Source organism: Pagrus pagrus (assembly GCF_965226575.1).
Source record: "Pagrus pagrus genome assembly, chromosome: 7".
NCBI lineage: Eukaryota > Metazoa > Chordata > Actinopteri > Spariformes > Sparidae > Pagrus > Pagrus pagrus.
This window is the reverse complement of record NC_140191.1, coordinates 17,641,834-17,656,338: the sequence shown is the minus strand read 5'-3', so window position 1 is coordinate 17,656,338 and position 14,505 is coordinate 17,641,834. Positions and strand designations below refer to the sequence as shown.

General features: G+C 39.7%; 1 protein-coding gene across 2 annotated transcripts in view; it reads right to left on the bottom strand.

The window, feature by feature from the left end:
- Positions 1–4,788: 4,788 nt before the first annotated feature.
- aplp1 (amyloid beta (A4) precursor-like protein 1) overlaps positions 4,789–14,505 on the bottom strand; it is a 40,763-nt gene continuing 31,046 nt past the window's right edge. Inside the window, exons 8-17 of one of the 2 annotated variants that reach the window (XM_084357713.1) lie at positions 13,747–13,821; positions 13,495–13,653; positions 13,262–13,390; positions 12,219–12,318; positions 11,927–12,094; positions 11,789–11,809; positions 11,625–11,692; positions 11,467–11,532; positions 11,233–11,376; positions 4,789–7,765 (exon numbers count right to left, since the gene is read on the bottom strand). In XM_084357713.1, coding sequence (XP_084213839.1) covers positions 7,664–7,765; positions 11,233–11,376; positions 11,467–11,532; positions 11,625–11,692; positions 11,789–11,809; positions 11,927–12,094; positions 12,219–12,318; positions 13,262–13,390; positions 13,495–13,653; positions 13,747–13,821 — 1,032 coding nt within the window. In that variant the 3' untranslated portion in view covers positions 4,789–7,663. The remainder of the gene's footprint in view (positions 7,766–11,232; positions 11,377–11,466; positions 11,533–11,624; positions 11,693–11,788; positions 11,810–11,926; positions 12,095–12,218; positions 12,319–13,261; positions 13,391–13,494; positions 13,654–13,746; positions 13,822–14,505) is intronic. The other variant, XM_084357714.1, reaches the window with a different exon arrangement.

Here is a 14,505-nt window from a genome sequence, read left to right as displayed (position 1 = left end):
GAAAGCTCCATTGGATAGGGAAAAACGATTAAACAAAACATGATAAAACCCTCAAAGAGAGTTAATATTCAGCACAATACACAAGCCTTGAGGTTAGAGAGAACAAACAATGTTTAAAACTGAAACAAAAACTAAACAACAAACACAGTTAGCCAAAACTACTCTCTGCACTTTCCCTTTCAACAGCTGGAATAGATTGTTGCTGGTAAATTGCAGTTGGAGAGCAGATGGCAGTATTTTCTGATGCAATGAAATCTGATTAATACGAGGGAGTTTAAGCCCATGTCATATCACATCGCAAAAGCCCTTTGAAGTCACATCTGGTATGAATTGGGGAGCAGCAGAAGGAAGATAGAGTAGTGCTACTGCGGTAAAATGTTATTTTTAATTGTTTAGATACATTTTTATTGATTATTGTTTTATTTCAGTTGATGCTTTGATTGAAACTGTCAATTTAATTACATTGAAACGACTGAAATAGGTCGATTATCAACGTCTCCCAAAATGATATGAATCGGGTTCCTAAAACAACATGATGGTTGCAGCGTAACAGCGACACGCCTACCGGACCTTTGTCATACACTCGTAGTATGGCTAGGCTAGGCACTAAAGGCACTTTCACTGCTGCCTGATTGAATAGAAACTGTAAACACAATGGATAGTTTAATCCGGAGCGATGTTGGACCATATTTCGAGATAAAACAACAGGTTTGACAACCAATTAACTTCCATTATAGACAACAGCTAATGTTAGCAATCAACAACATTCGAGCTAAAATTACTGTTTTATACAATACTGTTTTGATATGATACCATTAGGAAAGGCTTCATTAATTCAGAAATAACAACACATCTTGGAGACATTTATCTAACCTGCAACCTGTGAAAACACATGGAATCAAACAGTAATGTTAGCTAGGAAGTTGTTGAATGCTAACATCAGCTAATGAGTTATCAAATTTGTTGTTTTACCTTGAAATATGGCCGAATGTGCCTCTAGATTTTCATGATCTATCATATTTGCAGTGTTAATAACAAATGTTAATGTGGGTCGTAATAAGCATCTTTCATTTTTGACCTGTTTGATATTTTTCAAATATGTCTAGGCTCGATGCAAAAGTCGATATTTTTTTCAATTTGGCACCCCTGCAATTTACTTAGACACTATTGTCTTAAACATTCACAGCTGTACATGCGCATTTGTTATGATGACAGTAAAGTACTAAAACTAACAGTGCAACAAGTGCAACAAAGTGCTACACACAAGATGGAGCAACAGCTAATATTACTTACTAGTCCAACAATTTGCTCTCGTCCGCCTCAGTCACTCTCCCTTCTACTCTTTTTAGCTTCCTATGTCCATGTATGCTTTGGCCTCTTCACCTCTGTCATGATGGCCACAAAGGGTTCCCGTCTGTAGCATCATGTTCGCCAGGCCCTTATTCTGGTGCCCGCTCTGGCCCCACTCAGCACCGACAGTCACTCAACACCTGAAAACCTTCTTCCAGCAGGGCAAAGCTCCTGTGCTAGCTGTGTGAACAATTCCCTATCCGGTCTGGGCAGAGTCAGGAAACTGCATGGCTAACTAAGCTAACTAGCTCATGGCAGCTACAGTTAGCATCAGTTAGCAGTTACTTATCAACAAGTAAAGCTGAGCAGCCAAGGGACATCAGGGAAAAGCAAAAAACATTTTCTCCATAAAGTATGATCCACTTTCCCAGACATAGTTGGTGGTGAGTGACATCCAAGCTACAGATCAAGAGCAGGTTTTGAAAGGCAGAGCGCGCATGAAGGAGGCACCAATCCTCACATTAATATATTCATTTGAAAACTTTGATTAAGTTGTTGCTTTGCAGATTTAGATTATGAATACTAAATATAAATGACATTAAATTCAGAGATATTATTGGAGGGTTAAGGTCCTATTTGAAAGACAGTTGATTGTTGAGTCACATTCCCCACTCGTCAAATACTGACGCTTTGGGTTAGCAGGTCGGGCCGGCCACCAACCCAAATCTGACAAGACTGGAAACCCAGAGTGTTACAAATATGTAATGAGACTCAACAATTAACTATTTTGAAAATTGTACCTTCAAACTAATCAGCAGAATATAACATCATCAAATTGGCCCCAACTTTTAAAGTAATGAACACATGTTTTAACTTTTGTTTTTAAGATTTTAAATGGAGGACTTTTTATTTTCACACTGTGGTATTGCTACTTTTACAAGGTTAAAGATGTGAATACTTTTTCCACAACTGTTTGACACCTATATAGTCATAGGTCATTTATATCGTGCTAAACACAATGTGGTTTCCCATGTATTGGCTGTGATCACAGGTTGGTTGTATTGATGCATTAGCAGGGTGGAAACAGTGGCACTTCTCGTATAAAGTGATCTTTAGTGGATGTGTTAGTGGCTTTTTCCACCAGCTATACAGACGTCTTCTAATGTACAGCTGACCATACATGATAACTCAGTCTGTGTGTATGTGTGGGTGTGTATATGCAGAGGTTTAAGCTGACATTTGGGGGCTACTTTGTTTGTGCAAACAGTTATCGTCAAGTATTGCTCACACCACTGGACAGTCTGATCTCATCTATTCCTCTCAGAGAAATTAACATTATACCAGCATTTAAATGTCATCTTATGCTATATGGGAAGGAGACAACCCGAAGTGATGCACAGGGCTTCACCTACCAGTAATATCAAGACTGTCAGTCCCCCCACAACACCTGCTATCCCCCCGACCGTCAGTTTAGCGAACACCCTCTGACACCCTACCCAGCATCAATGCTGACTCACTGAGGTGTCTAACTGTGTGGGGTATTTGAGGTACATGCTCGTCAACGCACATTCTACATTAGCGTGACCTTCAGCTCCCACACATCTCGTATGATGTTCACAATGATCTTTTAATTCTTCAGGTAAGCAAACTCATGTGATAAGACCTTTGATCCTCCTACCAGGGGGTTTAATTCCTGCATACTAAGGGGTTTCATATTGTTGTTTTGTTGAATGAATCAAAGTGTTACCGAACTAAACAAAACGCACACTCAGATTGCAACGTGATAGAAGTCTGGGTTAATATGAGTCGTCTTACATTACCACAGTGGCGGTACGTGAGCAGTCGACTTCAGAGGAACCGCTAACAAGATGACTGATGTGCGCTGGAGGCATCAATGACAAACTGTCACTGTACAGCCACAGAGTCTTTTCACAGTAATCTGGGTAAGGACTACCCGTTAGGGTTGTGGTTTAGAAGTGAACCTGTACAGAGTGAGGGGCTGGGGCTTGATACTTCTTTGTAATTTGTGGGTGACGGAAGTGTGAAGCCTACCCACGCAAGTGACTGTGAACTGCTGCTTGGGAATCGTGTCAAGGCGTTAATAGCAGTTGGTTTTAGAGAGGGTCTGTTGAATAATAATTATTAATGCTTATCACAACATCAAGTACAGGATTTGATTAAAGTCATTTATGTAGAGATGAACGGAAGTTGATACAATCATTACTCCTCGCCCTGCATTAAGTTGAAAGGGAAACACTCATCAGTTACGAACAATGTTACAATGATTTAGAGATTATCATGGGTAAATGGAAGTACTGTCCTGTCTCTGGTGGTGGTCGGTTTTCTCTGTATCATTGCTTTAGGAATATTATATGCTTTAGCCTGTCTACCTAATAAATGCAACTTAAAGCTATAACAAAGAACTTCCAATTGTGTTGTTTCTGGCGGCCCCTTTGGACAAAAGATGACTCAATGAAACAAAGCAAACTTTTGTTCATGCTGCACTGTACCACCAGACTACAGAGCAGCCTCTTTCCTCAGGCTGTGGTACCCTTCAATTCACCCGCATTTTTGAAAAAGCAGTCCACTGGTCTGACATCCCACTCCTATAACACTGTTGGACTGCTGAACCAGAGATATCACCCTTTGTGTTCTTCCTTTTCAAAGCCTGTTGCCTACATTACCCACGATGCAACCACTGAGTGACATCACTGGAGGCAATTTATCAGATTGAATGCAGCTTCCTCTGGAGCCACAAAAGGCTTTATACTATGTTTTCACATATGCAGTAGCACTCCCCAAGACCTGTAAGCACACTTTGATGTGTAAAATTGGTGGCGGTATCCTGTAATTCATTGAAACATGTACTGTGTGTCTTCAGTTTCTTTGAGGTTAATGAGGTGATCTGAATCGCATGTTGCTTTTCCTGACAAAGGAAGTAGTAACTGCATATTTTGGCATCACAGAAATGACACTGTGGGTGAAGGAGTCACTGAAACTCCATACTGAGAACTGAGAGGAAACCTTATCTGACACTGTTTGTAAATGTTGGTTAAGATTTTTATCTTGTAGAAAGTTTTACTATCAAGTATATATTACGTCAATGTTTGACACCAGGATGAATATGATTTTTCATGACTCAAATCTTACGCACTCAGGTAAACTTACGTGGCTACTGACTGATGAACCCAACTGTCAATTATGTTGCAATCTAACAAAAACCAACTGTCTTGTAAGCGTGCTTTAGGTTTCTTTTTCCAAAGAAATGCAACTGTGTGGATGCAGGAGCAGAAGAATTTTCCAGTGTGAGTAAGACAGATGTTTTTCCCCTCTGTGGCTTTGACATCATAGGGCTCATTACACAGATTACATCATGGTCAATCTCCAGTCTCCTGCATGTGAGATGACTGAATGAATTTTCCTAATGATGTAAACACGGTGTCTCAGAGAGAGAAAATCCCTATGTGTAGAAGTGATTCAATGAGCACAGACACAGTATTTTATGGGTCATTCGTTTTTATTACACTATTAATTAGCTTGACCAGTTTTAATTTCTCAGATTGCTTGCAAATACAGTTACACAACAGAGAACATTGTTGCCAAATTGAAATATCTGTCTGCTTATTTGTGGAGCATGTCTTTGGTTAAAGGTCTGAATGAAAATGAAGAACAGCTCTCTCGATGATGCTATCAACATCCCTAGAATCAATGCAGTATAATTGAAGTCAGGCAGACAGAATCAGTGTCTCACAAATACACAAATTGAGTCATTTGGTTCTACTTGTGCTTAGTGCCACTCCTTGTCAATTAGGCAGAGAGGCCTCGTGTCTACCTCTGTTTCACATTTCGGTTATAAACTTGTCAATGTTTTCTCATACAAGCCTCTAAAATTACATTACAGGTGAAAAGCATGACCCTTGATCCAACTGATTATTACATATAAATAAAAAATACAGAATAATTACATCCAAAACACAGCATTGTAAAAGGCAATAATGCAGCAATTAAAATCTCAATAACATTGTTTATATTTTTGTCGGGAAGTAAGGGGGACAGACCAACAAAGAAGTCTAGAATTTGACGGAGGACGTACGTACAAATGTGATTGGAGTAACTACAGTATACACCATTCTAAGTCTGCTAAATGCTGGTAGGAAACCTTCAGTGGTTTGGGAAACACAGGCAAGCTTATTCTCATCTATGGTTTCAGTAGTATCATTACAAGATCAACTGACTTAAACTGTGAACATACGACGTTTTCATTCACTAACGTAGCTGTACAAATTATACAAGGGCTATGACTTCTCTTCACCCGTCATAACTCAACCGCAACCTGCAATTAACCTGCCTAACGAGAGAAACTGAAGATTCTAATCCTAAATTAGAATTTAGATCCTAAATCATAACTCAGATAGTCGAAGAAAAAAAAAAAAAAGGAAGAAAAGAAATTATAAACAAAGACCTTTTTCCTCTGAATGGACAAATGCAGGTTTTTAGAGAAAAACTTCCACCAGTAAGAAATAAATAAAATATGAACTGATTTTGGTATGAATTATCTATACTATAGCATATAGGTTAAGACTGATGATTGAAAAGCAACATCCCACAATGTGACCTTCCTCAACCAAGATGGTCTGATAGAATTAAGTAATGGAAATCAACCCTGACGCACTAAGCAGTTAACAATCAGCCAGAAAACAAGGGGCAATCCCTTTTTTTTTTTAACTACCTATACGGGGCATTAGGTTGATCATAAATATGACAAACTACAGTGAGTCATTCAGTGACAGGCTTTTTATGAAGAGAGTAACTTAAATATAGCATCTATAGAGTACTAACATTCCATGTTGTTGAGTTCAAATTTGTCAAACTGGCAGATTTAAAGACATACAGCATGTTTCTACTACTATCATGCCCGAGTGTGGTCTGTTTTTAATACACACACTGACACTTCACGTTACTATAGCTGTGGCCTCCTGTATAATACGCTTTAAGTTCCTCCACTCTGACACACACCTGCCAACTGTGAAAATGAACAGGCTGCTACAGGAAGTGATGAGAGGGGCATCAGGCGTGTAGTGTGTCTGTCGGATGTGTCGAGCGTCACTACTCGGTCTACTAGGGGAGTGATGCATTTTACTGAAAAGAAGATGGAATCTCAACGTCTACCTTAAATACATTCAGAAAGAAGTTACTGTGTCGTTGTCTTGTGCTGGTTTTTACAACAGTCCGTTTTCAATCAGCCATGTTAGGAAAATGTTTCTCCTTCTCGTAACAGCACAACGTACTATTTTTATGTATTATTCCGTTTACATCAATGCAAATTAATCATAGAAATGTCTACATCTAGTAGTAGCATGTATTTCTTACGTTATTTACAGTGTCCAGTTTGAACGGTGACATTTCCGACTTTTTCAAAAGCAATGACAAGAACAACACAAAGAAGTACAGCAGCATCATACACCAAGTTGTCATGCTTTCATTAAAAGAACGGACTTCTGATTATTCTGTTTTTACAGTTCTTCAGGTAGCAGATCAAAAGAAATAAACTCATTCACCGACTAAATTAGCTAAATGGAATATTTGGTATGCTTTGCCAAATAATTTGATCCTCAGAAGTCAAAAACATGATTTTTTCTCTTACAGTAGTTCTGTATCGACTAGTGTGGTCTTTTTGGCCTTCCGTGTTTTAAATTAAAGTCTCACACATTCAACGTAAACACCTCCACATCCTCACTTAATGTCCATGTCTTAATATTAGAGGTATTGCCCAATGTTACAGTAGCTCCTGGAGGTAAGTTTAGCTTGACAATTAGCTTAATTGTCCTTTCATCACTGAGTGGGTTTTAAATTGAGAATTATTACACCATAACTAGGCTGCCACTCACACTCATCTACACAGATACATTATATCTAACTGTGGTACAATTTGAACAAAGAGACTACTACTGAAAAATAAATCCTATAAAGCATTATGCACCGTTCAACTTTCTAGTGAGGGGCGATAGGTCAAGTCATGCCACTGGGATGGTTCTCCTGTCTATGACGTGAAGGTTTTCAGGATTATGAAACGCTGTGGCATCGCTAATGGACAGAACAATGCTCGGACTCTAACCCAGAGAGGAGTATTAGGTTACAATAGGTGATGTGAGTTCGTATCATATCTCAATATTCACATTCTGGTAATGATGATAGGATGTCGTCGGTCATTTACAATGGGTTTGGGACGTACCCCGTACTTATTCAGTTACTTTATGTTTGCAACACATCTTAAATCCGTCATAGGGAGTGTAGCTGGGACACCACTGTAAGGAAGAGTGGGGGGAGGGACAAAACAAGTGGTCAGGCATGACTTGTTGGCAGCCCCAGTACCTCAGTTCATCTGTTCAAAGAATTTGTAGGTAGGGTTTTCATAGCCGTGGTTCTGCATTTTGTTGAGCTGTCGTTCTTCTGGCGTCAGCATGGGGTCGACCTGCTGCGAGACAAAGAGCTTTGATTATTACACACTAGAGACAAAATTCATGAGCAAGGACTACACCATCATCACCATCCATCCAACCATGATTTTGTTGAGGGAGTAGGGTTACGCACTACAAATTTTTTGCTCTTCGGGGTCTCTCAGTTTTTTTTTTACATGTTTAGCACCTACAAAGTCAACTTACTTTCAAATTTTGCCGCTAATAAAGTATACCCCAATTGGTAACACTTTATAATAAGTACACACTATTAAGCATTAGTTAAGCATTAGTTCAGCATTAATAAATACTGAATTCTTCATTTATAACGTATGGATACTCATTAGTACGAAGTTTATAAACACAGTTAAATATGTTTTACTCATCATTAATAAGCACAGCAGTTATGGATTCGTAAACAATGAATTCATCATTCATAAAGCATGTTTCTGACGTAAATACTCATTAGTATGTGGTTTATAATCACAGCAAATAAAATGTTTCTTTGAAAAAAATAAAATAAATCTTTCTGTATAAGTCAGAAAATATTTCAGTGTCACAATTCAACACTGAACTTTTTTGTCTTCCATCTTTCAAAAATTTGGCAGTATCAGTGTTAATCTAACATTATAGCCGACTTTATTTTCAGGGGAAGCAACTTTCTGGAAATCTTAAAGGCTTTAACTGTGTTCACTATTCCTGGATCCTCCTCAATTGAAGTGGCACACTGTGTGGCAAACCCACTGAGTTTCACCTGACTGTTGTAACTTTTAAGGAGTTCCTTATGTTTACTGGGGGCAGCAATGGACAGCTCTGCGATTGGAGCAGTGACAACAACTGAGACACCCCACGAGACGCTCCAGTCAGGTCCGATGCTGATGTGGTGCCATGAATCCATTCCGTACTGACACCACAAAGCCGTGAGTGCCTGTTAGACGCTGTTAAACACTAGAGTGACTATAGCGCAGCAGCACAATAATTTCCCTCAAAATACACTCATTTTATGTCCCCTGTACGATAATCCTATATTTCCCACCTGGCAACATCACGTTGATGACGTGCTGAGAACGGGATTGCAGGCTCAACGTACACGTCCCACTCCCAAGTGGTCCCAAGCAGATAAGATTTTTTTTTAAAGGCAGAAAACAATGAGCGGTTTCACCCAAGTGAAGAAGCTTATTAATGACGAAACCTCGAAAAGAAATGCCCTGAAGCTGATAAAGTAGCTTCAGAAGAGGAAACTGCTAAAAAGAAAAGTCAAATGCAGAACATGCCATCAGGACATGAAACTGAAAAAGAGGACGAACAGTGGATATAGTATATGCTTGGTGAAAAATATATAATTATATAGGTAAATTTAAACTAATTTGCAGTTACGTGTTGATTTGTCTTTTGTGTTGATGCCGGCAGGTTTGGGTTAAATGCAATTTAAGTAGTAAGTAATGTTATCTAGGCTACTGGTTAACAATAAAATGCAATCTAATCTAAATTCTTTTGGATCAGACATTGATATATATTTACATATTTTACAGTTGGTGAAATCAAATTGAATTTACAAAAACAGTACTGGCACAAACTGAAAAAATAGCCTAATAGCCTACATTGTGTGTATCCTACATGGGATATTTCTATTGTGTAAGTTTTTGCTACAGCTATTTATTTAATCTAGGGCCACACTGAGAACTTTGTTGTTGTGAAGCAAGAGGAGCACTTCCTTAGAATGTTCACCGATTAAGACAGATTGATACAATGGATGACACCATTGCAGCCAGTTCAACCACTCTCACTAAAATGGCAAAAAAATTAAGGGAGGTCTGTGTCACAGCAGTTGAAAGGATGGGAAGGCGTACAGGCCAGCAGATTGGTGGAAGAAGGGAGTTTGTTGTGATCGATGAGAGCCCTTTTCGGCACAAAAGAAAGGTATGTTATAATAATAGTGACTTTCATTAAGTGTCAAATACAGTCAAACAAGTTATTGGTAATGTATCTGTTTATGTCTGTGTTTGTTGTTTTGTTTCTGTATCAGTATGGGAGAGGAAGAATGGCTGGTGGTTGAAATGTTAGCTGTGAGGCATCATCAAGGACGAAGAAAGCCTATTCTACCTCTTGTGGAGAGAAGATCTGGAAAACATCTAGTCCCCTTGATTGCTCATCATGTGAGGCTTGGAGCTACAATTATCAGTGATGAGTGGCGTGCCTATCGCGTACTCTCTGCACTAGGGTACAACCATCACACTGTCAACCACAGCAGGTGGTATGTAGATCCCGTAACTAGAGCCCATACCCAGCATCTTGGAAGGGGCTGGAGATCCTACAAAGAGGCAGATCTGGAGGCTTTGGGGAAATCCCACTGACAGTTTGCTTTCCGACAACCTTTCAGTGATTGAGTGGATTGAACGGCTCACAAAGAAACACTGTGAGGGTGCATTTGGAAGACTGATTCATGACATTTACAAACAATACAAGTAGTCATACGCAGCCACTGTAACCATTGTTAGCAATAATTTCTCCTTCTGTGGGAGATGGCTGAGACTAATTCCAAGGAATCAGCGCACTTTGTTTTTGTAATGTTGTAAAATCTGCTGTGTTACTTTATCATGTGCTACATTTATTTTATCTTACAATATGTTGGGAAGTTGCAATAAATATCAATGCAATATGTTGTATAGCCTTTTGTGTTGTGTCTCTCCTTGGTCTATTAAGATAACTGAAAACTTTTGTGAGTCTTGAGGCATTGCCATCCTTTAAATCTCATTTGTAAATGCTTTATAAGGCATAGATAGTGCCCACTTTAGATGAGCTCACACAAAATGCCTAATTAACGAGTAGTAAGTGCTTTGTAACTGTCTGAATTCATGAATTCCTGCATTAATAATTGTTTATTAGACATCCATTGGAAATGGAGTTTTTATAAAACATCTACTAACATACTCACTAACCATTAGTACATGTCTGAATAGTGGACGTGTAAGAGCATGCAGACGTGTACATCTAAATAGATTGTTCATCATTTACATATACTCTCTAAATTATCTTACAAACCACTGACAAATCCTAAATAACTGGTGGGTGAGCTTATTAATGAAGAGTAAAACATTTATAACTGTGATTATAAACCACATACTAATGAGTATTTACGTCAGAAACATGCTTTATGAATGATGAATTCAGTGTTTACGAATCCATAACTGCTGTGCTTATTAATGATGAGTAAATCATTTTTAACTGTGTTTATAAACTACGTACTAAAGAGTTTCCATACGTTATAAATGAAGAATTCAGTATTTAATAATGCTGAACTAATGCTTAATAGTGTGTACTTATTATGAAGTGTTACCGAAATGGGTTTGTTTCTGTTATGACCTGGTCAGTGTTACTATAGGCTCTAATACAATATTCACTTTTTTTTTTTTTTTCTCTTTCATTGCACTGCTGTGGTCCTTTAAGACAAGACTGGCTGAAACAAAAGGCCCGTCTGGGGTCGTACCTCTACGATGCCATGGCTGATAGTGCCGTATGGCTTCCTGCGCACCAGCAGCAGGCTGATTACCATCACCATGGCAATGGCCACAGCCACCACCAGCAGCCCCACCATGGCGCCGCGGTTAAACGTCTCCAATGCATTGGGTTGCTGTGGACAGAATTGTGCAGTGAGACGTTAAATGAGGGAGACACTTAGCGACAAAGTGAAAAAGGAACCGATTTTGAAATAATTTCGTACCAGTTCATCTCTCTCAATCTCAGGAAGCTTGTTGACGACCTGCTTGAGCTCCACAGAGGTGTTGATCTAAGAGAAGGGAGGGAAGGTGTGAGAATCAGGGAAATGTAACGACACAGAGTGTGAAATATGACCGGCCTTTTACGCGATCGTCATTTTACCTTTTCTTCATATTCGTAAGTAGGGCCTCTCTCAGATGTAGTGTAATCATATTCATCAACTACAGGCACTTAAGATGGAGACACAGAATTAAACATTAAGCTGTGGGCAAAAGTAGGAAAAACAAAACTCTGAAATCATTGTAAACATGAAAACAGCAGCTCACCTTTCTTATTAGACTGCAGTTCTTTAGGCAAAAAAGAGGGAAAAGTCTCATTAACAACAGCAGCCACTTACATAATTAGGACAGGCTTATGGATGTTGAATTTGCGTGTGTGTGTACGAGTAGGATGTGGATGTATACCAATGCGGGGAGGATAAGGCCTGTTCTGGAAGGCTCTCTCCTCTTCCTCTTCATCATCCTTTTCCTCCTCACTCTCTGCCGGCAGGAGCTCCTCAGTAGTGCGGGTCTCAGAGAAGGAGGTGGTCATGAGCTCGCTGATGTCTCCCCTCTCTGCCTTGACAAGCTCCTCTGCAGGTGACACATAAAATAAATAAAAAAAACAGAAGTCAGCCTGGCGGTGACCAGAATTCACGCACAGCGGTCTGCGGATTTGAAAGCTGATAATATGATGGGTAGCAGTAGCTGAGCTTACGGATATCATTGTACAGCTCTTCGGCCAAGGAAGGATCCTTGTAAAGCAGTGCAAGACTCTGGTTCATCCTCTCCTCAATGACATGGAGATGTGTGTACACCTGCAAATCATAAACATCCATTCTAGTCACGCCGGGCTCCAAAAATACAGTAAATAAAACATTTGAAGGTGGTAGAGCCTTCTCTTGCCAAGGCCTTCTTCACTTAACTTTTTCTCAATAACTTTTACCAACGTATGACTTTTGGATGCTTTTTACGACACGATATAAATGTGTTTTCATTAATCTGTTGCCTGACTTCTCCCCATTTTTCTATATTTTGCTCACGCTGCTCACTACTGTTTAAATTGCATATACTGTATGTGACAAATATTCAGTTTTTAATGTACGTGTTGTGATGTTGAGCTGTAACAAAGTTTGACAAGAATCCAGGATATTATTGTCTGATTATTCCAAGATGTAATCCAAACATGATGGTATCCATCGTGATACTCTCCGATCACGAGAGTCAAAGACAACATGTTTGGAGAAATTAGGTCATATTTGGGCCTCATACATGACAAAAATAAGATGTATCTGATATCTTAGTATAATATATGTCCCCATACAGTGTATTATATCCATATTTGACCTGATATTGGGTATATCAACTAAACTATCCAATCCTAATGTTTTGAATTCTGGTCTTTTTTGCACAGTGGAACTTTTACTAAGAAAGGGCCACCAGAGTTCAAACAATGAGTGTGTGTTGAAGTGGTGAAAAGAGAAGCAGTGACTTGGTTCCTTAAATTAATGAAAAATGAAAGTCCAGATAGATTTTTTTCATGGATTCTTGTGTCGAAAGCAGCTTTTGAAGTTAGCAAAGGCTGGCTTTGATCTCTGTGTAATGAAAAGAAGATTGGGAGCTGCTTCACCTCTGTGAGTTCAGTCCCAACTCTTCAGCACACAATGTTCTGTACGTTTCTCGGTCAGCAGAAAAGGAGCCTCGCGTCTCAAAAGCACAGGCGTGCGCGGAAAGCATTTCAGAAGCAGAAATCTCACACACCTGGAATTTCATTTGCTCAGCCTTCTGCGGGTCGACAGCCACAATGTGCTGGTAATGCCTGAGTGTGTGTCTGCGGTCCTTCTGCTCTGCGGCCATGTATCGCTTCAGGGCCTGCAGCACGCGCTCCGGCTGGAAGAAGAAGTTGGAAGAGAGAGGCCAGAGTCAGTGAGATAAAATATATTTGAACTTTCTTTTTATGTCGCTTCCCCCTCTGTGCTCCATGATGGACTTACCCGAGGGGGATCGGACTGTACTGCAGTCAGGTAGTTCTCCAGGGCCAGGCGGCGGTTGTTGTTGAGTATGGCCTCCACTCTGGCAAGATGAGTCTCCACCAGCCTCTGCCTCTCTCCAGCCACTTGCTCCTCCAGCGTTTGCAGCACAGATTGGAAGTGCTAGACGTGGAAAGACGAGGGATGAGTGAAGGTGGTGCAACATTGCCACAGGAGAATTTAAACTACAGAATTAAAGCCACGGTTGACACTTACCTCATTCAGGGCCTGTCGCTCTGACCTTGGCAGATTCTTTGACTGGTTGTCTGCCTCTGCCCATTCCTTCATGATCTAAGGAAATAAAGAGACAAATACGATATAAAACAGGGTTCGCCAGTACAACCTGTATAAACTGCACACTGACGGAGGCATCGACATGATGTGACTGTACAATTTCTTGAAACTGTAGAATGTGTATATGTTTATCTTTGCATATCAACTGGTGCACCTTCACTCGAAATTCCTACATTGTTTGGTTTTTAAAAACTTGGATGTTTGTCTTCAAACAATAGTTTGACATTTTAGTAAATTTCACTTGTTTGCTGTTTTGCTGAAAGCTAGATGAAAAGATTGATATGGTCCCACTCAACTCAGATCAACAGTAGCCTGGCTGTCTGAAGAGAACTAAGTCCTACTCTTCAGCACTTCTAGATCTCATAATTAACATATATCTGTACAAAATGTGAACTGTAAAGATAGGGTGTCGAGACTTTAAAGGCCCTTTAAGGGATAGGCCATGGACATTAGCAGTAGCTGTTGACGCTTGATACTGTGCACTGGAAAATTGTTGTGCAATTCAAGTAAACATGAAATTAAATCAAATGCAAAGATTGTTGGTGAAGTGACTCTCTAGAGTCTGCTGGTTGCGCGGCCACATCACAGTGACGACAACACAGAAAAACAAGCAAGAAAGCAATGAAGTGCACTTCGAAAACATTTTCAAACAACTGTTCCTTAAAAAATGGGACAATAGTT